The sequence below is a fragment of the Pseudophryne corroboree genome, chromosome 7, assembly GCF_028390025.1.
Source record: "Pseudophryne corroboree isolate aPseCor3 chromosome 7, aPseCor3.hap2, whole genome shotgun sequence".
Classification (NCBI taxonomy): Eukaryota; Metazoa; Chordata; class Amphibia; order Anura; family Myobatrachidae; genus Pseudophryne; species Pseudophryne corroboree.
The window spans coordinates 40,454,837-40,480,482 of record NC_086450.1 but is presented as its reverse complement, the minus strand read 5'-3'; the positions used below and the strand labels follow the sequence as shown (position 1 = coordinate 40,480,482).

Genomic DNA, 25,646 nt, shown 5'->3' with positions numbered 1-25,646 from the left:
ACCCTATGAAAAAAAAATTTATATTGAAGTATGATGATTGGTTGACTATATATATATATATATATATATATATATATACATACATACACACACACACACACACACACACACACACACACACACACACACACACACATACACACACACACATATCCTATATAACATGCTAGAAGTTTGCTACAGTAGGTGCAGCAACTCAGTCTTTCCCCATCCATCCTGTTACCTGGGAGCTGCCTCTTCATCTCCCCCCTCCTCCTCCTCCTCCTAGGAACCCACGTGATGGTGCATCTGCCAGTGACAGCCCTGACCGCCGGAGAACAAGGAGAGAATGAGTGCATACAGGGGAAGGGGAGCTCTCACATCCTCAGCCAGAATCAGCACCAAAGCCCCGGACAGCTCCAGCAAGCGCAGCAGCCTCCCCCAGCCTCCCATCTCCGCTCTTGCGTTGCATCTTTGGGGCTAGACCCAACTTGGACTGAACTTTTGCCAGCTCCCTCCCCCTAACCCAGCCCTGGGTGAGCCTGCCGTTCGCATTGCCTTGACAGGGGAAGAGCCATGCTTGCAAAGTGGATGTCTTCTCCTCAGCGGAGATCAGGCTGTGGGGGCTGACCAGGACCTTCTGCCACTGCCTTGACTCCTCAGCCCACTCTTGCCCCCTTGCACAGCCACCTTTGCCCACACTCACTGGCCAGCAGGCGTGCATGGATTAGCTGTTGGGAAGATGCCTGTGATGAAAGGGCTGCTGGCCCCCCAGAACACTTTTTTGGATACAATTGCTACCAGATTCGACGGAACCCGTAAGTGATCTCCTGTGCACACCATAATACTGTGATCATGCAATGCATTCCCCAGGCAGAGGTCTCCTGGCCACACTGGGATCAGCTGTCGCAGGTGCCTGTGCTTGCTGTGTGCAGTTAGTGGAAGCTTGTCAGGCACGTTTGTGCTTCCAACCTAGGGAGTCTGGTCTTTGTTTAATTACAGCTGGGGAAGAAACAAAGGTTTGCTTGTGTGCATCTCAAGTTCACTTGGTGCCAGGGTTGCAATCCATCGTTTTGTGTCTGTCTTTTGGCTTATTGTTGACCCAATTGCACATTTGCTTTGCATCTTACAAGTCCTATAAGATTTCCCACAATCTATGTCTTTGTTTTTGTTTTTTTAGGATGCATTGTTGCAAATTGCTGTAAATGTTGCTTATCTTTGGCATTCAATAGCAACCCTGTCCCCTGGAGTGTATGCAATATTAAATCATTAAATGGACTTATAGGACTGTTTAACCCCTACTTGTGTGCAGCTGGCGAGCTGATCAGTGAAGTGATGTCTTTACATAACTAAGATCTTGCTGGGGTGCAAAGAAGATCAAAGGCGGTCGTTTATATTTCAGACAAGAGAATGTATGAGAAGTGTATGCTGCTTTAATGGCATTTGTGTGCTGTTGCAAGAAATGACACAGAATACTTGACTGGTAACAATTGTTGATTAATCTGCAGGGGGGTCTGTGTTGGGAATTCATTGATATGCTTCCTATTGACAGAAATGAAAGAAAGGAGACTTAAGGACCCTACACACTTAAAGATTATCTGTCCAATCTGTCTGATTGGAAATAAAATCTGGCAATGTCTGGGAGAAAATGACAATCAACCATTTGCTCCCAAAATCCAGAAAATGGACAGAAATGGTTGTTGATCAATTGTTTTAATGAAACAAACTTAACCAAATTGTTTAAGTCCATTTTTGTCTGTTGTCCAGTGATTGAGAGCAAACGGTCAATTGTCATTTGCTCCCATACATTGCCAGATTTTTGTTCCAACCAGAAAGATTGGACAGATAATTTTTAAGTGTGTAGGGCACTTTAGAAGAGATTGGGTTGTTGGGAATAATGCATAGCTCCAATAGCTGAAGATTTGGCTCTTTTGTTATTTAAATATATATAATAATATGTAGCTATATGATGGATGGATAGATAGATAGATAGATAGATAGATAGATAGATAGATAGATAGATAGATAGATAGATAGATAGATAGAGCTTTTTATGCATTGTATCTCATCAGCTTTCTTGGAATAAACTAATGTTTGAAGATAAAAGAGAATAGAATCATCATTTGTAGTAAATCTGTTTGCCCGTGCTGTTTTTGTGCCCAAGGGTGGCTACAAGTACCGTTTAGCTGCTATGAAAGTGTACACTGTTAAACTGTTCTGCTGCTTGTAAGCTTCAACTACTCCAGAGACCCCTCTTTCTCTCCAGCTGGTGAGCAGATTCTACAATGCAATTATTAAGGCAATGATATATGCATAGATGGGAAATGTAATTACATGCAATGCAATAGGATCCACAGAGATAAGTCAGGCGGCTTGCCATTGCTACAGTATATTGCATGTTTGTGTCAAACAAAGAGTGTACACACAGTGTGTAGATAGCATCATGCTACTTGCAAATTCTATTTCCCATGTTGGGGTTTGGGAGTATTAAGCTGTCAGCTCAGGTTCAGCACCATGGACAGAGTACACTCATATTCCATTACCCTTCTTGCCTTCCTGGCTGGCTGAGCTGGGCTGAACTGGGGACATATTAGGGCTGCTTCTGAGCAAAGTGACTGTAATTGAGGACAGTTAAAGAAGCGTGATTTATTACCTTACGCTAATGCGTGAATCCGTTCAGCTCATGTGAGAATCCGCACATCTGCAAACGTAAAATGACGCTGCCCACTGATTCTATGCTAGTCGCCGCAACCGTCTTCAATAGTAGCACTTGTGCCAGCCCCAACTGAGTGCAAGAGATCTGCCAGAAACAGGCTTCCCTTTACTGTACGTGCAACTCAGAAGCGCCTAAAGCTTTAGATACACTCCCATGAAAATGACACTCCGACAAGTTGGAATACTTAAGTGCAATCGCATTGTTGCTGCCCAGTTCACGCCCCCCATTCACGTAAAAACAGAACCGGTCAAGATCCATCCGACTCAGAATAGGACGACGATGCACTAAGATGTGTAAATTCGCATCTGTGCGTGTGCTGTATGCAAAAAAATTACATCTGCGTCCATGCAAAGACTCAGAATCAGTAACAGACTGGGCAGCAGTTCATCAGACCACTATGTACAAGGCAAGCTGTTTTATTCCAGCAAATAAGTAACCACAAGCCTTTGGCTCAACAAGTGCAGGACTGCTGCACCACTCAGCTTCATGAGGCATATTACAGTACATAATGAAATCATCAACTTATCCAGAGATATCCTGAATACACATCAGTCTCCAGGATGCTGGACTGTATGTAAATCCTATGAAAAACTTTACTTTGTTTATTTGATCTGGCTAAGATTTCCGAATGGTTTCCTATGTGCGCTGTATGCAAATGAATCTGTGTGTGTTGTACTCTACAGGAGCACAGAGTGAGCACATTATAATTCCTACAGTCCAAAGCTTGCAATCTAAGTGTGGCAGTGTCTTTTTAGTTGGCCGAGTTGGGTGTTGTTGTATTGTGGGGGGGTTTTCCTTTTGTTTTACAGATGAATAGTGTTTTGGGTTGGACAGATTTGTTTCTGCTGACATTAAAGCAAATGACTGGAACATGATTGCCTGCAGTAATAGTTAAACAAAGAAATGAGAAACCTTAATGAATTTTTCATGTGCAAAGCCTCAAGTTTAAATGAGAGATTTCTGGAAGAAAAATGAATTCAAATGCAAAAGGGGCTGGATATTGTACAGAGAAGTGATTTATAAAAAAATAGACTGATGCCTTTGCATAAGAAGCACATTAACAAGAAAAATGCAAACACACAAGCACACATGCACAAACACACTAATTATGTTGCATTACCAGACCGATGTATTGATATGCCAGGTGTAGCTTTTGAGCAATTAGACAATTATTCTATGTTGGGTTCAAAGAAAGAAACATGAGTGGCAATCACAAAGAAAAGTAAACACATAATGAAGATAGCCCTCTGTAGATGATTACAAACCTATTTGTAAGAATTTAAGGATACTAAGGCTGGGTACACATTTGAAAGCCGGACTGAGCGGCCCATTTGGTAAGCTAACCACACTTACCAATCGGTCGTTTGATGTGTTGGGCCAGACATCAGAACTGGGCGGGAATTTAAATTTGCCCACCTAGTTGTGATGTCATCATCAGTGGTTTCCTGCGGCCGCATTGAGGGTCAGTTAGCTGGTTGCCCGTTCATACATGTAGATGCACCAATATATAGGCATAATATATCGCCATGGGCAGTGCTGCAGACTGACACTATGTGCCTGAATTCAGATGTGGTTGGAGTTGCTATCACTTCCTGGTGATGCAACAGGAGGCGTTTATTACAAGCAGACGCCTCTTGCTGCACTCACCATCGCACCCAAGCCTCCCGTCGCAGAGGCCAGGTAGTCTCAGCCCAACGGCGGAGATCCCTTGCCTCCTCCCTCCCCTTAAATGCCAGCGACACGACACAGGTTGTCGCGCCCCCAAACGGCATCAGACTGTCAATCACTAACGTCCCAGGACTTGAAAAATTCCCTATATATCTGTGAACGATGAAGTTTGCAGACATGTTGGCTGTACACACCTGCCGATGTGCATGTGATATATCGTTTGTTGGCTGAGCGAACAATATATTGCATAGTGTATATCCAGCATAAGACCCATACCTTCTTGAACTTTTTCTTTCTAGACTGCTGGGAGTTGTAGTCCTGCAAATACTGCTGATAACTAATTAGTTCTCGTGTACTTGTACACTTCTACAGTGTGTTATACTAAATAATATCTAATATATGTATATTTCTTTAAAAATACACCATAATCCCAAATAAATTGATTTTAAACAGAAAAGAGACCACAGATATTGTCTGACGAGGAGCCCCTGTTGAGGACTATTTTTGTTTTCTTCTAGAACGATATTTGATTTTCTAATATATTTTTTATGTGCAGGGTAAGCCCCTTATCAGGAATGGATGGTCTGTTTCTTCTTTGAGAATAGATAGGGGGCTCATTCTGATTTGGAAGCAAAGCAACAAAAAAACATTCACATCTGAGCAAAATGACGTTGCAAAGCAAGGGCAACACAAACATTTATTATGTTAGCATACAGGGTAAATAATACTGCTGTTTTCTCCCCCTTTGACAGACAGTCCTGGACTGTGGCCAGTCCCATGGGAAGTCTCTCCCCTGCTATAACCGCATCCTGCCAGGGGCTGCAACCGATGCAGTCCCTAGAAGTCAGCCTGTTTCCTAACAGCGCTGGACTTAAGCCCTGTCATTGGACTTAAGTCTCACTTCCCATTGCTGCCTAACTTAAGCCCCACCTCCTGGTGATGTCAGCCATCAATCACTGGGATTGCAGGAGAAGAGTGCTGCATAGACTAGAATGTAAGCTCTCACGAGTAGGGCCCTCTTCCCTCATGTGCTCACCCTTTTCTTCTTTAATTCTCAACTGCCCAAATCACAGTTTTTGGGCCACCTGGAACTTATCTCTGTCATTTACTGGTGTAGTTATGCTTAGTTACCCTGTACTTGTCCAAAATTGATTTCAACTGTAAGTCACTGTTTTGATTATGTGCATATGTACTCTGTAATTGGGCGCTGCGGAACCCTTGTGGCACCATATAAATAAATGATAATAATAAATAATAATAGACCCCCAGACATACAGGTATGGTGCCACCGCTGGTTATATTTGATTTCCTGAAGTACCACTTGAATCTAAGGTGTCCCTGGGGAACGGGGGACACATATCTTGTCAACATTCATCCTTAGCATGAGTTATGGGTGTTATGTCGACATGCTTGGCTTGTTGATATTGACCACGTCAAGGTCCAGCAGCTCCAGTGGTGCTTTATGGGTCCGGTGGTAACATCCTGATGAATTTCAGCAGATCATAGGGCACATCCAGCGCTATAATTAACTCTTACCCTCCCCCTAGTGCCTATTTCTAACCTCCCCTACCATAGCCTACCCCTCCCCCTCCCCCTAGTGCCTAACTCTAGCCTACCCTACCATAGCCTGCCCCAACCCTCCCCCTAGTTCCTAACCCTGACCTCCTCTACCATAGCCTGCCCCTCCCCCTCCCACTAGTGCCTAACTCTAGTCTCCCCTACCATAGCCTGCCCCTAACCCTCCCCCTAGTGCCTATCCCTAACCTCCTCTACCATAGCCTGCCCCTAACCCTCCCCCTAGTGCCTATCCCTAACCTCCTCTACCATAGCCTGCCCCTAACCCTCCCCCTAGTTCCTAACCCTGACCTCCTCTACCATAGCCTGCCCCTAACCCTCCCCCTAGTTCCTAACCCTGACCTCCTCTACCATAGCCTGCCCCTAACCCTCCCCCTAGTGCCTAACTCTAACCTACCCTACCAAAGCCTGCCCCTAACCATCCCCCTAGTTCCTAACCCTAACCCTCCCCCTAGTTCCTAAGCCTGACCTCCTCTACCATAGCCTACCCCTAACCCTCCCCCTAGTGCCTAACTCTAACCTCCCCTACCATAGCCTGCCCCTCCCCCTCCCCTAGTGCCTAACTCTAACCTCCCCTACCAAAGCCTGCCCCTAACCCTCCCCCTAGTTCCTAACCCTGACCTCCTCTACCATAGCCTGCCCCTCCCCCTCCCCCTAGTGCCTAACTCTAACCTCCCCTACCAAAGCCTGCCCCTAACCCTCCCCCTAGTGCCTATCTCTAACCTCCCCTACCATAGCCTGCCCCTAACCCTCCCCTAGTGCCTAATCCTAACCTCCCCTACCATAGCCTGCCCCTAACCCTCCCCCTAGTTCCTAACCCTAGCCTACCCCTATCCCTCCCCCTAGTGCCTAACTCTAGCCTCCCCTACCATAGCCTGCCCCTAACCCTCCCCCTAGTGCCTATCCCTAACCTCCTCTACCATAGCCTGCCCCTAACCCTCCCCCTAGTTCCTAACCCTGACCTCCTCTACCATAGCCTGCCCCTAACCCTCCCCCTAGTTCCTAACCCTGACCTCCTCTACCATAGCCTGCCCCTAACCCTCCCCCTAGTTCCTAACCCTGACCTCCTCTACCATAGCCTACCCCTAACCCTCCCCCTAGTGCCTAACTCTAACCTCCCCTACCATAGCCTGCCCCTCCCCCTCCCCCTAGTGCCTAACTCTAACCTCCCCTACCAAAGCCTGCCCCTAACCCTCCCCCTAGTTCCTAACCCTGACCTCCTCTACCATAGCCTGCCCCTCCCCCTCCCCCTAGTGCCTAACTCTAACCTCCCCTACCAAAGCCTGCCCCTAACCCTCCCCCTAGTGCCTATCTCTAACCTCCCCTACCATAGCCTGCCCCTAACCCTCCCTAGTGCCTAATCCTAACCTCCCCTACCATAGCCTGCCCCTAACCCTCCCCCTAGTTCCTAACCCTAGCCTACCCCTATCCCTCCCCCTAGTGCCTAACTCTAGCCTCCCCTACCATAGCCTGCCCCTAGCCCTTCCCCTAGTGCCTAACTCTAACCTACCCTACAAAAGCCTGCCCCTAACCCTCCCCATAGTGCCTAATCCTAACCTCCTCTACCATAGCCTGCCCCTAACCCTCCTAGTTCCTAACCCTGACCTCCCGTACCATAGCCTGCCCCTAACCCTCCCCCTAGTGCCTAACTCTAGCCTTCCCTACCATAGCCTGCCCCTAACCCTCCCCCTAGTGCCTAACTGTAACCTCCCCTACCATAGCCTGCCCCTAACCCTCCCCCTAGTGCCTAATCCTAACCTCCTCTACCATAGCCTGCTCCTAACCCTCCCCCTAGTGCCTAACTAACCTCCCCTACCATAGCCTGCCCCTAACCCTCCCCCTAGTGCCTAACCCTAACCTCCCCTACCATAGCCTGCCCCTAACCCTCCCCCTAGTGCCTAACTCTAACCTCCCCTACCATAGCCTGCCCCTAACCCTCCCCCTAGTGCCTAACCCTAACCTCCCCTACCATAGCCTACCCCTAACCCTCACCCTAGTGCCTAACCCTGACCTCCTCTACCATAGCCTGCCCCTAACCCTCCCCCTAGTGCCTAACTCTAGCCTCCCCTACCATAGCCTGCCCCTAACCCTCCCCCTAGTGCCTAACCCTAACCTCCCCTACCATAGCACAGCCCACCCCCTAGTTTTTAATACTAACTCTGTCCTCCCATACTCTATCCCTAACCCACCGCTGCCGGCCCGTACAGAATGTTGGCATTTCACATTTCGACATTGTGCAGTTGCCGACATGTTGGAATTTCAACAATATTGACATACTGTAATAACTGTTATCAATAACTGCTGAATGCTGACATTATCACTACATACCCCCTTGGGGTGCACCTACCATAAGTGAGGAACTTGGAAAAACAAGGCTCTAATGTAGAATAGATTGCAGCACGGTTATAATCCATCAGCTGTTCTTTTTCTGCATGAAACATAAAGCGTTAAAGTGGCAGCAGTCGGTAGATAACCTTTTTAAGGGAAGCTGAAAATGAAATACCAAGGCAAACAGGATTCCTTATTTGAGTTATGGTATTTCCAAAATGTGATGTGAATAGTGAGAACAGATTGGATACGTTTGTAACCCGAGGTGTACCGTGATGACGCCACGCTGGATAATGCTGTGGTGTATTGGTAGAAAGTTGTATTGATGTTTTGTGTCACAGTATGTTTGTGAGTGGACAGTTAAATAACCCCCACTTGCTTGGTTATATATTTACTGCAGAGTGTCCAGCATTGTGCCTAGGAGGTGACTCAGACCTGATCGCTGCTTTGCGTTTTCGCATGTGTATGCACCGCAATGCGCACACGCGTTGTCCAACAATGGGCATCGCCGGCCAGCGACAGGATGGTGCGAAACTTTCATGTGCACGGGCGTTCGCAAGGTGATTGACAGTAAGAGGCCATTCGTGGGTGGTAACTGACCGTTTACTCGGAGTGTCTGGAAAAACGCAGGCGTATGCAAGCGTTTTCAGGGAGGGTGTGTGACGTCAGCTCCGGCCCCGATCAGCCTGTTCTCTTCGCACTGGAGAAGTAAGTCCTGGGCTGCGCAGAGACTGCACACACTGGATTTTTGCAGCTCGGAGTACACATGGGATCGCACACTTGCATGACGAATATACACTCCCCCTGGAGGCGGCGACTATCTGAACGCAGGACAGCAAACTTAGCAGCCCAGCGGTCAGGTCAGAATCACCACCCTAGTCTTCTAATGCTGGGACAATGGACAGACATAAATAATAAGATACCTATTTATGATACGGAATGGTTTTGTCAGGCAGTGGAAGAGTTAAAGAAGTCTTTACTATTGACGTCCTTTTGCTGAGTCCTGATTTGCCTGTATACCCTGCGGAAAAGTGTTTGCATACAGCACTTGTTTAGGATCAGAGGGAAATTAGTACTTGCACAGTGTCCAACCAATCGCTGAGAAGATACATCAACAGTATGTCGGCAGAAAACACTGCACTCATGCAATTATAACTGCACTTAATGTGCACTGTAGAGAATTAAGTATAGGGTTTTTACCCCAGTTTAGGCATTATACAGAATATTATACAGTGCCTAAAGCAAAAAAAAAAAAGTCCTGTTGGGTGTAGTTGGCAAATTCACTTTGACGTTGCCTCCCCACTACGTTCCTTTAATCACAGGGCTCTCACTCACTCTTTCAGTCCCACACTGCACTCGACTCTCCTCGTCATCCTCACCTCAGCGTGTGTCCATACAGACCCATGTGACTTGCTTCAAGCACGCTGAGCTGGGAGAGGAAACTGGATCATAATGTCTGACCCACTGGGGACTCCGGAGGATCTGTTAGACTGGGCATGTAGGGGTATTTATCAAAGCTTGGAGAGAGATATAGTGGAGAGAGATAAAGTACCAACCAATCAGCTCCTAACTGTCAAGTTATAGGCTGTGTTTGAAAAATGCAAGGGCAGATTTATCAACAAGTGATATTCTTGTTATCAGACGTTACAAATGTTAAATGGTGCTCCAGCCAATCAGCTCCTAACTGCCATTTTTTTTTAAACACATGACAGCTAGGAGCTGATTGGCTGGAGCACCATTTAACATTTGGAACGAGTGATACATCCTACATTGCTTCTTACTGCATTGATACAGGATGTCTTACCAAAATGACAGTCAGCGGAGAGGTGTTACAGCAAGTTACCCTCTCCAGCCACCTCTGCCCTGCCTGCATTGCATCAGCATAGTACTAATACAATATGGAATGGGTCCGTGCTGCCGCGGTGTGACAGTGTACGCGTGAGGATGTCCAGTTGTACGGTGCCTCAGACGGTGCTAGGTGTTCATGGGCAAGCAATGAAGAGCCCAGTAAGTGCCCCTAACAGTCCGCCACTGTAACTGGCTATGGTGATGGCAGTGCCAACTGAAGGCAAAGGCGACACTGGGGAAATATCTGATTTGCTGTGACTGCCTATCATACATTTTGTGGAAGTGAGAATAACCCAATGCTAAATAAGGGGTCACTTTCCTTCCTACGGTGTATACTAGTTCGTTAGTTAGTAGTTAGTTAGTTAGTTAGTTTGGGTAATAATAATCACTGGGGTTTTTTGGATGATCTTTTCCCGGGTAACAGGAATTTCCTCTTCCGTCATTGCTAGTGTATTTTAGCATTCTTTCCTAGAACGTGTATCACCAGACTACTCCATCGGAGCTACTTAATAGACCAGGTAGACACCTACCTGGCCACCGGTTTATCGTCAGTTTTGGGTGAGTGCTGATACTTTTTATTTCATAGTACCAGCAGTCTTTTTCCATAAACAAAAAGTTCTGGGACTTTTTAGTTCCAGAACAGCTTGGCGGGCACAGGGTGTCTGCTTCTGTCTCTGTAGCACCCCGCTTCCCCTCCTCATGAACTACAAGTCTCATATTTCCAGCCATATTCCTGCGTGATTGTTAAAGCAAATAGGTACAGTACATCTGTGTTTTGTGTGAATTCGATACCAAATGTATTATGTATTGTGCTAATTGTGCATATATTTATGCTTGTGCCATCTGTGCCATGAAGTTAGGATGTCTTATTCTGAGCTTTTGTATATCATCCTTTTGCTTTTCGCTGACTATTCTGTGTCACGTGGAAATAAAATAGACGTGGATATGTTTCCAGTTGAGTGTCATCTAATGGCACTTCTTCTTTTGTATGGATATCATGTTGTGTATCACAGGGCCCAGTGTTGATTATACGTTTATGTTCATGTCTTTGTTTTGCATGCACACAACGTCTAAATCTCTGACAAGGGATTATGTATACAGCTTATGAGCAATTTCCATTTCCAGTCTTGTGTCTGGAGAATTGCACATATGCTGTAGGCTGTTATCCTTTGTAGTTCACCAATGTGTGGGTTCCTCTGGAGATGAGCGGGAGAGGATGTGGTTTTAGGAATCTGTTCTCCAGAAACGCACACGTGCAGTCTCTCCGTACAGTCTCCTATAGGGGAATGCTGTGTATTCTACCAACAGCTACTGTACGCTACTGCCAATTAGACTCTGAGATTCCTACTTGGCAGAGAAAAGCATGCGAGGGCTTCAGGGCATGGGTTATGTAATCCAGAGAACACTGCGGTCTATGCTTACAGATAACGAAGGTCCTTTTCTTCATCAGCTGAATAAAGCGTGACTGATGGCTTGTAGTGCGACCTTTAAACCTTTGTCACAAAGGAGACATCATATATTGTACAATACGGCCTCATTTGTTTTTTTGTTTCTCGAAATTGAGGGAAATGCACCGTATTATGTTGTCCTCGCTTGCATGAATATTGAAAACACATTTTATCTCTCTGTGCGATGAGCGTGGCACAGAGGCAGAATCCTTGCAAAATACAGAGTTCTAACCTGCCTCTGCATTGCAACAAGTACTGTAACCCTTCTATCGGGTGAGGTGTGTCATGGGTGTAAACCGCTTAACCTTAAACTTTAAAGTAAAGACACTGTGACGGAGATTTAGGCAGAGAAACTGTTCTGTTTATTGAATGCTGTGATTTTTATTAAGGATGTATGGTTGCAAAGAAAGGACGGACAGGAATCAGACATCCGCAGTGCCCAGACACAACCAACGGTGGCTCCTGCCTGACAGTGGTAGGGGGGCTACCGCTTTCCGTGCCAGCGCACAGAGGGGGTAGACAGACAGTCAGGTCCCAGCACCTGCACCCGCGGCAGCTAGATTGTGCATGCACAAACCCCCGGTTTCTATGGACTGCATTGGCTGCAGCCCATAGAAGCCAGAACGGGCTGCACGAAAAAGCAGGAAGCCAGCTCTCCGCTAATGGCAGCCTGATCTAGCAGTCACGGAGGGAGGAGTAACGGACTGCATCTGGCTTCACTGACACTGAGCTGGGTGGCAGATTTGTCCTGGGGGGGAGGAAGGACTGCAGCCCATAGGTAAAATCCGCCACTGCAACCAACAACAGACATTGCAGGCAGATATCACCCAGAGGGCACAAACACAACTATAGAACACCTGTAAGCAACAACAGGTGTCCACTCACCTTCTGTCTTGACTACCCACCCATTTGGGTGATGATACTGCACCCTATTAGGTCGGTCCAGCCAACTACCAATCAACAAAGGAAGCACACCTCAACTAAACAATTGCACCCGGACTGGTGACCTGCCGTTCCTTGTGGCCGCAACACATCCAACACAAAACCCCAATAAATGTCAAAAGGGAAGGGAGTTTGGGAAGGCTGTAAACCAAGAGGCTTTGGTCTGGATCACCTGCCAGCAAAACCACATCTCCTGCCCTGCTATAGGCTACTTAGGTTTGTGCTCAGCACCCACGCCAGTCCCCATCCTAGAGGTTTAAACCACCTATTTTCTTATAGCAACCATTCGGTTTGTATAAGCGTGCAAGCATTTCCTACTAGCTAACCTGTTCATTTAGCAGCAGCAGCAGCAAGCCTTTAACTGATATGATTGTGAAAAATTAATTCTTTGAAACCATAATTAGTAGGGGCGGACAGATGGCAAAATTAGACATGTTAATTAAATCCACCTAGTTTGCAGAGGATTATTCAATATCGTGAGCTTGATTAAAGCCAGGAGATCTCCTAGCTGCTGCCACAAGAACAGTGATAAGAAGGGTTGTAGTGTGTGACTGCGGAAGGCTGCATCTTAGGAAGAAGTAGTAATGTTCTTGTTTTCGTGTGTGTGTGTTTGATAAGTGCAGCTCAGCGCACAGCGTTGTGCAGCAGAGGCATGCTGGGTAATCTTAATGAATCCTGGGTATAGCATCAGTAGCACCTGGGGCATGGCTGGAATGGCTCTCAATGTTTGCCCGTGGTATAACAGTATTAGAACGCTCTTATAGAAAGCAATTGAAGGCCAGTGAGTTACAGTTAAACTATTTCCGAACCTTGAAGTGAATTGTTATTGTTCACATGGGTGGGTGATATCCAGTGAACAGTCATATATGTGCTATATAAAAAATAGAATTAATACAAGATAAAAATACCCATTAAATAAAAAAAAAACTGCTAAATCTGAGGTGGGAGAAAAGAAAAAAAGGCAGTAACGTTGCACCTTGGTAAAACCATGCTGCAGTACAGGGGAGCAGACGTAACGTGCAGAGAAAGTTAGATTTGGGAGGGGGTGTCCAAACCACACGTGCTTACTCTCCTGAATGACGGGTGGCGTCCCAGATGACCGTAAGAGTCAGTAAGTCTCCCAGAGGCACCTACCGGCCTGCCAAGACCACGCACTTTCAGAATGAAGTGGGCAGTCTGGTCAGCCGATCAGATGATTCACATTAAATTGCGTGATCATGGCCCCGCCCCCTGCTTCACAATGCCGGTAATCGCTGCATTTTATAGCCGAGGCATGGACATGATGACGCAGTCACGTCATCACACTCTGCGCGGCCCACTTGGCCGCAACACGCCCCTGCTGGAGGGGGCTGCCCAAAGGTCAGCAGCTATGGTCCAAACTCAAATCTAAATTGCTGTCTAACAATAAAGCTTCCCAGCATCTGTGGGCTACAGTATATGCGAAAGCAGCCAATATTTACCCTGCATGCAAAACATATATTGATGTATTTGCCCCCTTGCAGTGCAGAGTGGTTTGTCCAGGTGCAAAGTTATAGTACATAATATATTTGATTTCTACTCCCAGCTCAGAATCCGTCCTAGAATGGGAATCCTCTCTCCAGTCACAGACTGAAAACAAATATCAATTAAATAATGTGAATAGACTGCAGCAGCAACACTAAATTAATATTATATCAGTGGGAGGGGTCTAGACACAATCAGCCAATAATAATTGGTCGCCTGTCGTCATCATCATCAATGACTTCTTTGCATCGGGGGATTATCACCCGTGTCTAAGTTGCATTGACAGTATTTATTTATTACCAGTTATTAATATAGCGCACACATATTCCGCAGCGCTGTACAGAGAACATTTGCCCATTCACATCAGTCCCTGCCCCAGTGGAGCTTACAGTCTATATTCCCTACCACATGTACACACACAATTATACACTAGGGTTCATTTTTGTTGGGATCCAATTGACCTTTTTTGGATTGTGGGAGGAAACCGGAGTACCCAGAGGAAACCCACGCAAGTATGGGGAGAATATACAAACTCCACACAGTTAGGGCCATGGTGGGAAATGAACCCATGACCTCAGTGCTGTGAGGCAGTAATGCTAACCATTACACCATCCGTGCTGCCCAGTAGGAGAACAATAACTGTACTTGGACTATGCTTGCGTGGCGTGTGGTATAGAAGATCTACAGTATTTAGGTCGACAGTAAATAGGTCAACACCAAATAGTCAACATGCATAAGTTGACAGATACAAAAGGTCGACAGGATGAAAAGGTTGACATGACTTCTCTTCCATTTTTGGGGGGGTCAAATCTTGTATCTTTGATAATATGCGACCACCATCAGTAGAAACATACACCCTCACGGGTTCCCTCCGCTCTCAACGCTTCGGGCAGATTACTATTCCCAATCGTAGGCCACGTGCGTAGTAAATCAGGCAGATGTCGTCAAAACGTGAAAAACCTGTGTCGGCTATTTGTGTGTTGACCTTTTCAACCTGTTGACCTTTTTGTACCTGTCGACCTTAAGCACTGTCAACCTTTCATCTGACGACCTTCTATAGCTGTTGAACGTTTGTGCCTGTTGACCTAATGCATGTCGATCTTATGGTGTCGACCAATTGTTTGTCGACCTATGCGCTGTCTATCTTCTGGATACTGCTTGCGTGCAGCCTCCATCCCTTGTTCTGCCTCTGTAAGCGTAAGGACTCATAAGTGCAACTTGCAGCGGAATTTGCGTAAGATTTTTTTAATGCGCATGATTATTACAAAATTGCCTATTTTCCACACTGTATAAGAACAATGGGGGTGATTCCCAGTTGTTCGCTCGTTAGTTTTTTTCGCAACGGAGCGATTAGTCGCAAACTGCGCATGCGCAATGTTCGCAGTGCGCCTGCGCCAAGTAAATTAGCACAAAAGTTTGGTATTTTACTCACGGCGTAACAAAGTTTTTTCATCGTTCTGGTGATCGTAGTGTGATTGACAGGAAGTGGGTGTTTCTGGGCGGAAACTGGCCATTTTATGGGAGTGTGCGGAAAAACGCTGGCGTTTCTGGGAAAAACGCGGGTGTGTCTAAAGAAACGTGGGAGTGGCTGGGCGAACGCTGGGTGTGTTTGTGACGTCAAACCAGGAACGAAACTGACTGAACTTATCGCAGTGGCAGAGTAAGTCTCGAGCTACTCAGAAACTGCTAAGAAATTTCTATTCGCAATTCTGCTAATCTTTCGTTCGCAATTCTGCTAAGCTAAGATACACTCCCAGGGGGCGGCGGCTTAGCGTGTGCAATGCTGCTAAAAGCAGCTAGCGAGCGAACAACTCGGAATGAGGGCCAATGTACTAAGCCTCAAAAAGTGGAGAGTGATAAACTGGCAACCATCCAGCTCCAAACTGTTATTTTTCAAACACAGCCCGTAACATGGCAGCTAGGAGCTGATTGGTTGGTATTTATCTCTCTCCACTTTGTCACTTTTTGAGGCTTACTACATCTGGCCCAGAGTGAGGAGTTGCAGCATCTGTTTCTTTTAAATCATGACCCGCTGGTGTGGATTTCTGGTCACCTTAGGGTGACGTGGTATAATGTCCTGCCCAGCTCAGCTTAATCTGGTTTAACTCCAGATTAAACTCTTACTTTCTTTTCTTCCCCTACTAACAGCTCAGATAGATTACACAGCATGCGATATGACCAATCTTTCCTACCAAGACTATGGGGGGGGGGGGGGGGGGGGGTCATTTCGAGTTGATCGTAGCTGTGCTAAATTTAGCACAGCTACGATCAGGCCCTCAGACAGACAGCGGCGATGCTTTTGGATTTGAGGAGTAACTCCCGGCCAGCACAGCTCCTGCAGCTGGCCGAGAGAACCTCTTCGCTGCCCCTGGTCCCCGCACGGTCCGGCCACCCCCTCCCGCCCAGCGACCGCCTCTGCCTGTCAATCAGGCAGAGGCGATTGCTGGGGAACGAGGGCCTTCGGCTGTCCGGCATGCGCCGGAGCACTGCGGCGCTGGCGCATGCGCAGATCCAACCCGATCGCTGTGCTGCGATAAACTGCAGCGAGCAATCGGGTCGGAATGACCCCCTAGGTCTCCAAAATAACTGACTTGCTTGTGGCGGTTTCCAGTAAAGTTTAGCAAAATGCACTTTGATACATTGCACGATTTTTATTCTTTGTGGCAGACTTGGGTTTCAGATCGGTTGTGTCTATGGGGGTCATTCCAAGGTGATCGCACGCAGCAACTTTTTGCTGCTCGTGCGATCAACTAGACGCCGCCTATGGGGGAGTGTATTTTAGCATAGCAGAGGTGCGATCGCTTGTGCAGCCCTGCTATGCTAAAAAAGTTTTGTGTAAAACAAGACCAGCCCTGCAGTTACTTACCCTGTGCGATGGATCCAGCGATGAAGGTCCCGGAATTGACGTCAGACATCCGCCCTCCAAACGCCTGGACACGCCTGCATTCGGATCTCCACGCCCGGAAAACGGTGAGTGGACGCCCCGGAACGCCTTCCTCCTGTCAATCTTCTTGCGGTCGCTGCTGCGACTGCTTTCTTCGTACGCAGCGTCGCTACCCAGCGATGGCGTTTGCCAGGCAACGAGGTGCCTGCGCAATGCGACCGCCGTGCATGCGCAGTTCCAACGCGTTCGCACCGCTGTGATGAACTGCAGAGTGCGAACGGTTCGGAATGACCCCCTAGTGACAGCACGAGAGGGCAGTAGATAATTTCCGCCCTTACAGCACCTTAATGTTTTATCCATTCTCCATTCGTTTAAAGTTATTTTGTTTTATCTTTGCACCTTTGGACCCTCGCGGGCTCTCTTCGCTCGTCACGCTTCGGACTCGGTGTTTCGCTCTGCTTCGCTCGCCACAGGTTACTATTCCAAATAGTTTGTGACATGTACCCAGGGGCTTATGGGAAAGATCCTCTCCACGAAGGGTAACTAGACGCTACCGTTTCGGAGTTGTGCTCCTTGATGTACCGTTTGGCCAGTAGTATTCGCACGGTTTACAAACCACATTGTAATGGTAAGTTTCATCCTAAATGCAAATTGCACATTTATGCTGTCACTTATGCTTTTCCACATCAGAGCTCTTTGCAAACAAATGAGACACAACCTGAACCAGGTGAATTGCCAGCGATGGTAGCCCTCTTCCTCCATTATTATGCTACAGTAGAGGCAACTTTGAAAAAGAGTCCGTTAAACATGAAACGATAGGGATTGGTAACATTCCGATGCTGATTAGTCTCTGGTGAATGCCAGCCAGCCAGTGTCAGACTGGGGCATGTAGGGCCCACCAGGTGAATACATTGGTAGGGGCCCATGTTTAGGGGTGTGGCCACTCTCCAGAGGGGGTGTGGCCAGCAGACACATTGGTTTGCGTAACCATTAGAGAGTGAATGGTCTGGGCTACTTGATATATACAGTATATATTGTAAATACTGCTAGTGCAGGCATGATAATGTACCATAATAAGAGAAATGCCATGTGGAAAATACACCATAGTCCTGTGCAGTACAATGTAACATGTGTATAATGTATAATTAAAGTGCACAGTCTGGATCCTGATCCCTAGAGGAGGAGGAGGGGCCCACCCGGGGTTTCCCCTGTACCCCTGTGGGCCAGCATTGCAGGAACCTGAATCAGATAACTGAGGAACTTACAGACCTTCCGCTGTAGGTGGAGGTTCCCATTTGAATTTCTGGTGCACAAGAATGGAGGAACATGACTGGGGCTGGCCACTGGTACTGATTGGCCACGCTCCCTTACAGTACCAGGCACTGGTAATTGTCATCTGCAAGTATGTCAGCTGGAACCGGAAGCTCTACTGATAACGGCTTATTTCCTATTATTAAACTTAACAAGATACAGCAGATGTACAGTATACAGTGTCGGACTGGGGCATGTAGGGCCCACCGGGGGAAAGCAGTGGTAGTTGCCCATGTTTAGGGGTGTGGTAAGTCTGTAGAGGGGGTGTGGCCTGCCACCTCATTGGTCTGACTAACCATTAGAGAGTGCAACGTCTGGGCCCCTTCATAAATATATACAGTAAAATCAGCTGCTGCTGCATGATAATGTACCAGATTAATAACAGCAATGCACTGTAGAAAATACACCATAGTACAGTATAAGGTAACATATGTATAATGTATAATTCAAGTGCACAGTCTGGAACCTGATCCTTAGAGCAGGAGGTGGGGCCACAGGCAGTGGGTCCCACCGGTGGTTTCCCCTGTACCCCTGTGGGCCAGTCCAAGAATGACAGTATACCCCAATAGTAAATGGTAGGAATACAGCCCACACACACACTGACTCTCCAATGCTCAACACTATAAATATGGATACAGACTATTATAGTGCACGCTTGTTCTTTTGGTTGGTCCCGTGACCATTGGGGCGCATGTAATAGTAGCCACAGGTGCAGTTTTTCTTGTGTATCAGATGTCTGGGAAGACTCTTGGCCGCTAGGATTGTGTTATGCAGAAAGATATCTATTTCTCTGTGTACTGTGTGCTGGGATAATCAATATCACTGGCCTCAGGGCAAATAGCAATGCATACTCTCTATCCCTATCCACAATTCTTTTCAGGCAGATTGCTGCAGATAAATCGTTATGCGTACCGTATATAAGGACCATTATATGCAAATGTTAGTCACCCCTTTCTTGCTATAAGAACCCACCTTAGCATTCACCTGGAACCGGAGATTCTCTCTCGGATCAGGGACTATCGTGAAAGGCCCGACGCTGCAGATACTGGTCTGGCTCTAACAAGGGGTGAGCACTGCACCGCTCTCCACACTGTATATACGCCTCACGTATCTCACAGCAACTCGCTCTGCAACCGCAGCAGGGATTAGCAGCCCTGGCTATCAGCTCCCCAGCAGTCTGGCACCCAGGCAGGCCTGACTGTACACTCCCAGTCAGCTTCCTGGCTCCGCTTCCTCTCTTCTTCCGGCCCCAAACCGGCCTCTTTTAAAGGCTTCTTTTGCATCGCCTCCCGTCAGACCTGGCTCCCGATTGGCTCCACCCCATTTTATGTCACTCATTCCTTGAGAACTCCCAGGTGGGACTAGTGGACTATATATATGGTGCCCACTGTGGTTTTCGGCTTGACCCGAACCTATATCTAAATACTTGACTACTCGTGTTCTCCGTTAACTTTCTTTTAATATCCTTAAAGTGGAATTTGTCTGTTATTGTTTTTATTCCTTCCTATCAATGGTTGGGTTCCTCTCACCCTGGGATATGGTTGCGGACCCGGATTCTTTTTGCCTTCATCTACTGTAAGTGATATTTCCATGTGTGATTGACTGGGTCTAACCATTTTAAATAAGGTTTCTCGTGGCCACTTACAGTAGATGGAACCTCTTGTAAAGCACAATACACAAACAAATCCAGAAATATATCAGAGTCTTTTCTTCAGCAAGTAGATCTTACTAACTTTGGGGCTCATTTACATTTGGAGGTAAGTCATTTTCATGACACGGCTCTCTGGTGTAGCGGTACGCGCCCGTGCTGATAGGTGATACTTTCACATCTCTCTATAATGCTTTTTCAAAAGTAGGCGAGTATGGTTTAACGTCTGCGAATTGCTGCGGATGTGTGACCGTGTTTCACTCCCTTCTCTTTCTTTTTACTTTTTAAAAACCGGGTGTGCGCGTTATCTGTCTGGATACAGTATACGGTCCTTAGGTCGACCTCACTTCAGTCGACAGTCATTATGTCGACCACTATTGGTCAACATGCATTAGGTTGACACGGGCATTAGGTCGACATGGCAAAGGTTGATGCATGAAAAGGTCGACATGAGAGTTTCACACGAAAATATTTAATTTTTTGGAACTTTTTCATACTTTACGATCCACGCGGACTACAATTGGGAATAGTAACCGAAGCACGGCGAGCAAAAAACTCATGTCGACCTTTTTACATGACGACCTTTTCCAGGGCGACCTGATGCCCACGTCGACCTTTTCCAGGTGTCGATTCACTGCCTGTCGACCAATAGTGGTCGACCTAACGATTATCGACCTAAATACGGTCGACCAACAAACCCATTCCCTGGATACATGAGGTATATTGTATACGTCGGTCAGCGACTGTATACTGTAGTTCCCCCACACCTATAATGTAAAATGTTTTAATCTGTCTACAGAAAAGTGAATAGTGTCCCGTACAGGGTCGGACTGGCCTACAGGGGGTACAGGGGAAAACACCGGTGGGCCCCACTCCTTCCTCTAGGGATCAGGTTCCAGACTGTGCACTTGTATTATACATGGTAGATATGTTGCCTTACACTGCATTAGACTATTGTGTATTTCAAGTCTCTGTGGAGGCTGGCCACACCCCCTTTGTAGGCTGGCCACACCCCCTTTGTAGGCTGGCCACATCCCTAAGTATGGGCCCCTATAAACTGCATTCCCCCAGTGGGTCCTTCTTGCAGGGCCGGTTCTAGCCCTTGTGGCGCCCCGGGCGGAAAATAGGGGTGTGGCTTCATACAGGGGCGTGGTCAGTTACTCCCCCTGTAGAGTTGTGCCCCCATTTGTGCCCCCAGTAGTGCCATTTGTGACCCCAGTAGCGCCATTTGTGCCCCCAGTAGCGCCGCTTAAAAAAAAAAAAAAGGATACTTACAATCCCCGCTCCTGAGTCCCGGCCGTTGCAGACCTCCGCCGCCGTCGCTCCTCTCCTCGGATCTATGGGAGAGACGTCATGACGTCTTTCCCATAGCACAGCATAGACACTAGAGGTCAATCATGACCCCTAGCGTCTGTGCCAGTCCCACAATGCTGTGCGGTGCGCGATTACGTAATTGCGCACCGCACAGCAAAGGTCCTCTCCACGAAGGGAAACTAGATGGATAGCGTCTAGTTCCCTTCACTGCATGGGGACCAACGGGGGACACAGCGGCAGTGGGGGGCACAGTGGCAGATCTTGCCATGGTGCGGCGCCCTCCGGATGGCGCCGGCGCCCTCCGGAAGGCGGCGCCCCGGGCAAAAGTCCTGCTTGCCCGAGGGCAAGATCCGCTACTGCCTTCATGCCCCAGTCCGACACTGGTCCCGCACTTAGCAACATTGCATCATTTAGATTTAGATAACCTATCTTTCGCATAAATGACACGTTTTCATACTTGATTCATAGAATCATTATGTACCAATAATTTATATCTCCCGAGTGTGGAGGGAAGTGGCACAAGAAAGTCAGACGAGTGCAGTAGATGTGTATTTGCATAACTGCTGTATTGATAGACGCTCACTCCTGAAGATATTATGTTTTCTTAGATTGCTTTACAGGTCCCGGCAAACTCCATTATCCATATACTCATGGCCGGCAGAGCATATTGGTGCTTGTAGAACTACAAGTGCTGGTATGCCTTGGCATTCAGCACTTGCTGTCACCTGCAGTGCTGCATTAAAAAACCCAAATAACGCCACAACAAAATGCTTTATGTAAGGGCCTCCGAATTCCAACATTACCCAATTTTTCTCATCTCTAAATAAATGGGGATCCGCCTCTTTCATCAGATTTTCTTCCATAAGCTCCAAACCAATCACTCTGAAAGGAGCTGTAAACATTGCACCTACCCCCCTTCCCTCCTCTTCCCCAACTTTTTAAAAAAAATTATTTTTATTTTTATTTCAATTTTATTGTTTTGTTCTGTTGTTTTATACACCTACATTATTTACAAAACACCAGATATCAATATACACAAGCGCTCGGTTTAACAAAAATTTAAAAAAGTACCATAAGGAATAAGATTAAAGCTTGTGTACCGTTTTCGCACAGCGGGTAATGAGGTCTAAACTGCGAATGCGTATGCACTGCAATGCGCAGGCGCGTCGCACGGGTACAAAGCGGATCGCCGCTCAGCGATGGGTTTGTGCGAAGAATCCATTCGCCTGCGTTTTTCCAACCACTCCCTGAAAACGGTCAGTTGACACCCACAAACGCCCTCTTCCTGTCAGTCTCCTTGCAGGCGTTCGTAAGGAGATTGACAGGAAGAGGGCGTTTGTGGGTGTCAACTGACCGTTTTCAGGGAGTGGTTGGAAAAATACAGGCGTGTCCATGCGTTTGCAGGGAGGGTTCCTGACGTCAATTCCGGTCACGGACAGGCTGATGTGATCACAGCGGCTGAGTAAGTCCTGGGCTGCGCAGAGACTGCACAAGATCTGTTTGTACAGCTCTGCTACACATGCGATCGCACACTTGCACAGCGAAAAATACACTCCCCCTGTAGGCGGCGACTATCTGATCGCAGCAGTGCAAAAGGTCTAAATTACCCCCAAAGGCCATTCCTTGAGGAGTCCGGTTGCGAGTGACAGGCCGAGGTTGGTCGGAACATAAGAAAACCACTCTGATTGGTTAACTGGGCTACATCCCACATGATGTATGAGAACTATGGAGATCATTAATGCAGTGATGGTCGTTGATGAGATGTACCAGTGAGCGCTTGATTCACTTTAAATGTATCTTTTTTTACGTCTTTATTTTGAATTGCAAATAAAATGTATAACTCAGAATAGAAACTTAAATGTGCTTTCTGTATTACACGTTTTATGTCTGCGCTTTGGATGCAAATACGTCCCTGTCTGAAGTGAATACGTCTCTATATGTCTGTAATCACGGAGTTACATTTGCCTAATATGACAAGCGGTGATCACATTATTCCTACAGAAAAGCCCAGCTTGTCTTATTGAGTAATAATGTTTACCATAGTGGTGCATAGGAACCTGAACAGCAGATTTCTCAGATTTTATTTCACTTGACATCTTAATTAGCCTTGTCTTACCTGTGTTACTGTTCACACACATTTTCCAGTGTAACTGCACATTCTAAGGGACTGTTGATAGCTGTGAACCTCTCAACAAATGTAAGTACGAGTAGGGACCAAAAAGGGGGCATGACATTGGGTGGATGGGGCATGGTCTCTGTGGCTGGTGGTGTGGCCTCGCAGCACGTCCCCCATTTTCATTACTCTGGGGCCGTGCCCAGCACATGTGCATGGCATCTATTCAGGATTCACCAGCTGCTCTGCTGTGCAGAGCAGTGGTGTTGCAATGCTCCATCAACCTTCCCCCCACCCGTGCGACACTGTGGCCCGCAGTTGAGACAGTGGAGCAACGTCTGAAAAGCGGTACTGTGTTGCTGTAATTGGGATGTAGATGTGAGGTATATAGTTATAGGAGATTCCAACCAATATGGTGCCCACCCAAGGGCGTAGCTACCATAGGTGCAGGGAGTGCAGCTGCTATGGGGCCCAGAGCTGAGAGGGGCCCATCTTCCCTGTCACAGTTACATGTGTTATATACATTTTTCACCATTGGGTGGTATGTAGGGGTCCTTTCAAACTTTTTTTCTTGGGGCCTGCAATATATCTAGGTATGCCCCGGGGCACTGTAATAGGCTACAATATGAACGGGGAGCACTATATATCATAATGTGAATTGGGGGCACTCTGTGTCATAATGTGTACTGGTAGCTCTGAAATGTGACATAGGGTGAACTTAATCACTACTACGATTCATAAAAGAAACTAGGGCACTACTATGGGGCATAACATTAAATAAGGCTCTACTATGGTTCAGAAAATGAACTAGGGCACTATTATAGGGCATAAAATTACCAACTGCTGCAGAGAAGTGTCTCTCTAGAAGCATTGGGACCAGGACCGTCTTTTCGTATGGGCTCAATGGGCTCTTGCCCAAGGGCCCCATGAGTGTAAGGGCCCTAGACTGATAGCTGAGGGTCCCCTCTTTCCAGGGGTACCAGATTTTTTAAAATCGGCCCTGGGGAACTGGAGATATCCGACTTGAAAGCAGTGGTCCCCATCCAAGCCTGTTAATTGCTCTTCCCAGCCAGATATCTCGGGTTCTGTCTGACTTAGACTTTTTCTGAGAGTATAATCCTAAAGCTGTGACTCTTCCCTTTTGGTGGACACTGGCAGCTTGTCTTTGCTATGCCCAGAACCAGAAATATCAGCCTTCAAGCAGCTGGTCCCTGCTCCAGCTTCACACGCCTAATATGCAGTCTTAGATTTTCGTTGGTGAATTGCTTTGGCTCCTGAACTCTGATCCCCAAGTCCCCAGCACCTCCTGAAAGGTGGGACTCTCTAGTTTGTTATCCCATTCAAAGCTAAGAAATATATTTTCAGGAACATGAGATATATGCAGTCAAGCAAGCTGCCCTCCCACCGGAAAATGATAAATATTAAGCCCACTCCACTATCCACCCCTCCCCTACGTATTAAACACCCCCTACCACCCTGGAAGTCATGTACCAGGACTTCTTCATTCAGCCCAATGCCCCCTTCTACAGTTTAGCCCCATCTGTGCAGTAAAGGAGTAATTAGCAGAAATTACTGCTCCAGGTCCTACATGCTGAGCAGAAGATAGAACACCCCCTACCGCCTGCGGGACATCAAAGCTGCCGCTGATAGCACCCCCCACCCCTACCGCTGGAGGATAGGTAGGGGGTCCACTGCATTGCTGTGCCCAGGGGCCTACACTGATGTTAACACGGCCCTGACTGGGACGGGGGCCCCTTCAAAATGTTGCTATGGGGTCCACAAAGTTCTGGTTATGCCCCTGTGCCCACCTTAATGTTTGGTGATTGTTGATGGAATCACCGGAATAATGGAGCTGGCGACCACAGGGTAAGTGATTGCAGGGTGTTCTGTACGGGCTTCCTTAGACGCTGCAGTCATAAGTACAAGTGTGATCCCCAGTACAACCATAGGTAGCAATGGAAGCTCTGATACTTGCCAACCAGGGAGAGGAAAGGGGGGGGGGGGGGGGGGGGTCATTTATATGGCCTTTTCTAGATGCCTCTTCTTCTGTTATGCGCAGTGGTTCTCAAACATTTTTGAATCACGGCGCCCTAGAGGATCAGAATTGTTTTCACGGCACCCCTAGGCCAAAAGTTTCTTATTGAGACATTTAAAAATAAATATTACATTAAGTACATTGTGGTTATATATCATCCTTAGGGTCAGGTGTGTGGTGAAGGACAGGACTTGCTTCTGGTTGTCCACATATTTTATGACTGGCAGCCACCAGCACTGGTTTTGCCTATTATATTGACCATAAATAATTTAAATTGGTCCTGGACCACCAATCCAATGCACCCCAGCAAGTGCCCTGAGACACCCCAGGGTGG

At 47.2% G+C, this 25,646-nt stretch overlaps 1 protein-coding gene across 3 annotated transcripts in view; it reads left to right on the top strand.

Moving 5' to 3' along the window:
• The first annotated feature begins 307 nt into the window (after positions 1 to 307).
• The window catches only part of LOC134944473 (potassium voltage-gated channel subfamily H member 8-like), an 834,050-nt gene continuing 808,711 nt past the window's right edge, over positions 308 to 25,646 (top strand). For all 3 annotated transcript variants that reach the window (XM_063933056.1, XM_063933055.1, XM_063933057.1), the window contains exon 1: positions 308 to 797. In XM_063933056.1, coding sequence (XP_063789126.1) covers positions 722 to 797 — 76 coding nt within the window. In that variant the 5' untranslated portion in view covers positions 308 to 721. The remainder of the gene's footprint in view (positions 798 to 25,646) is intronic.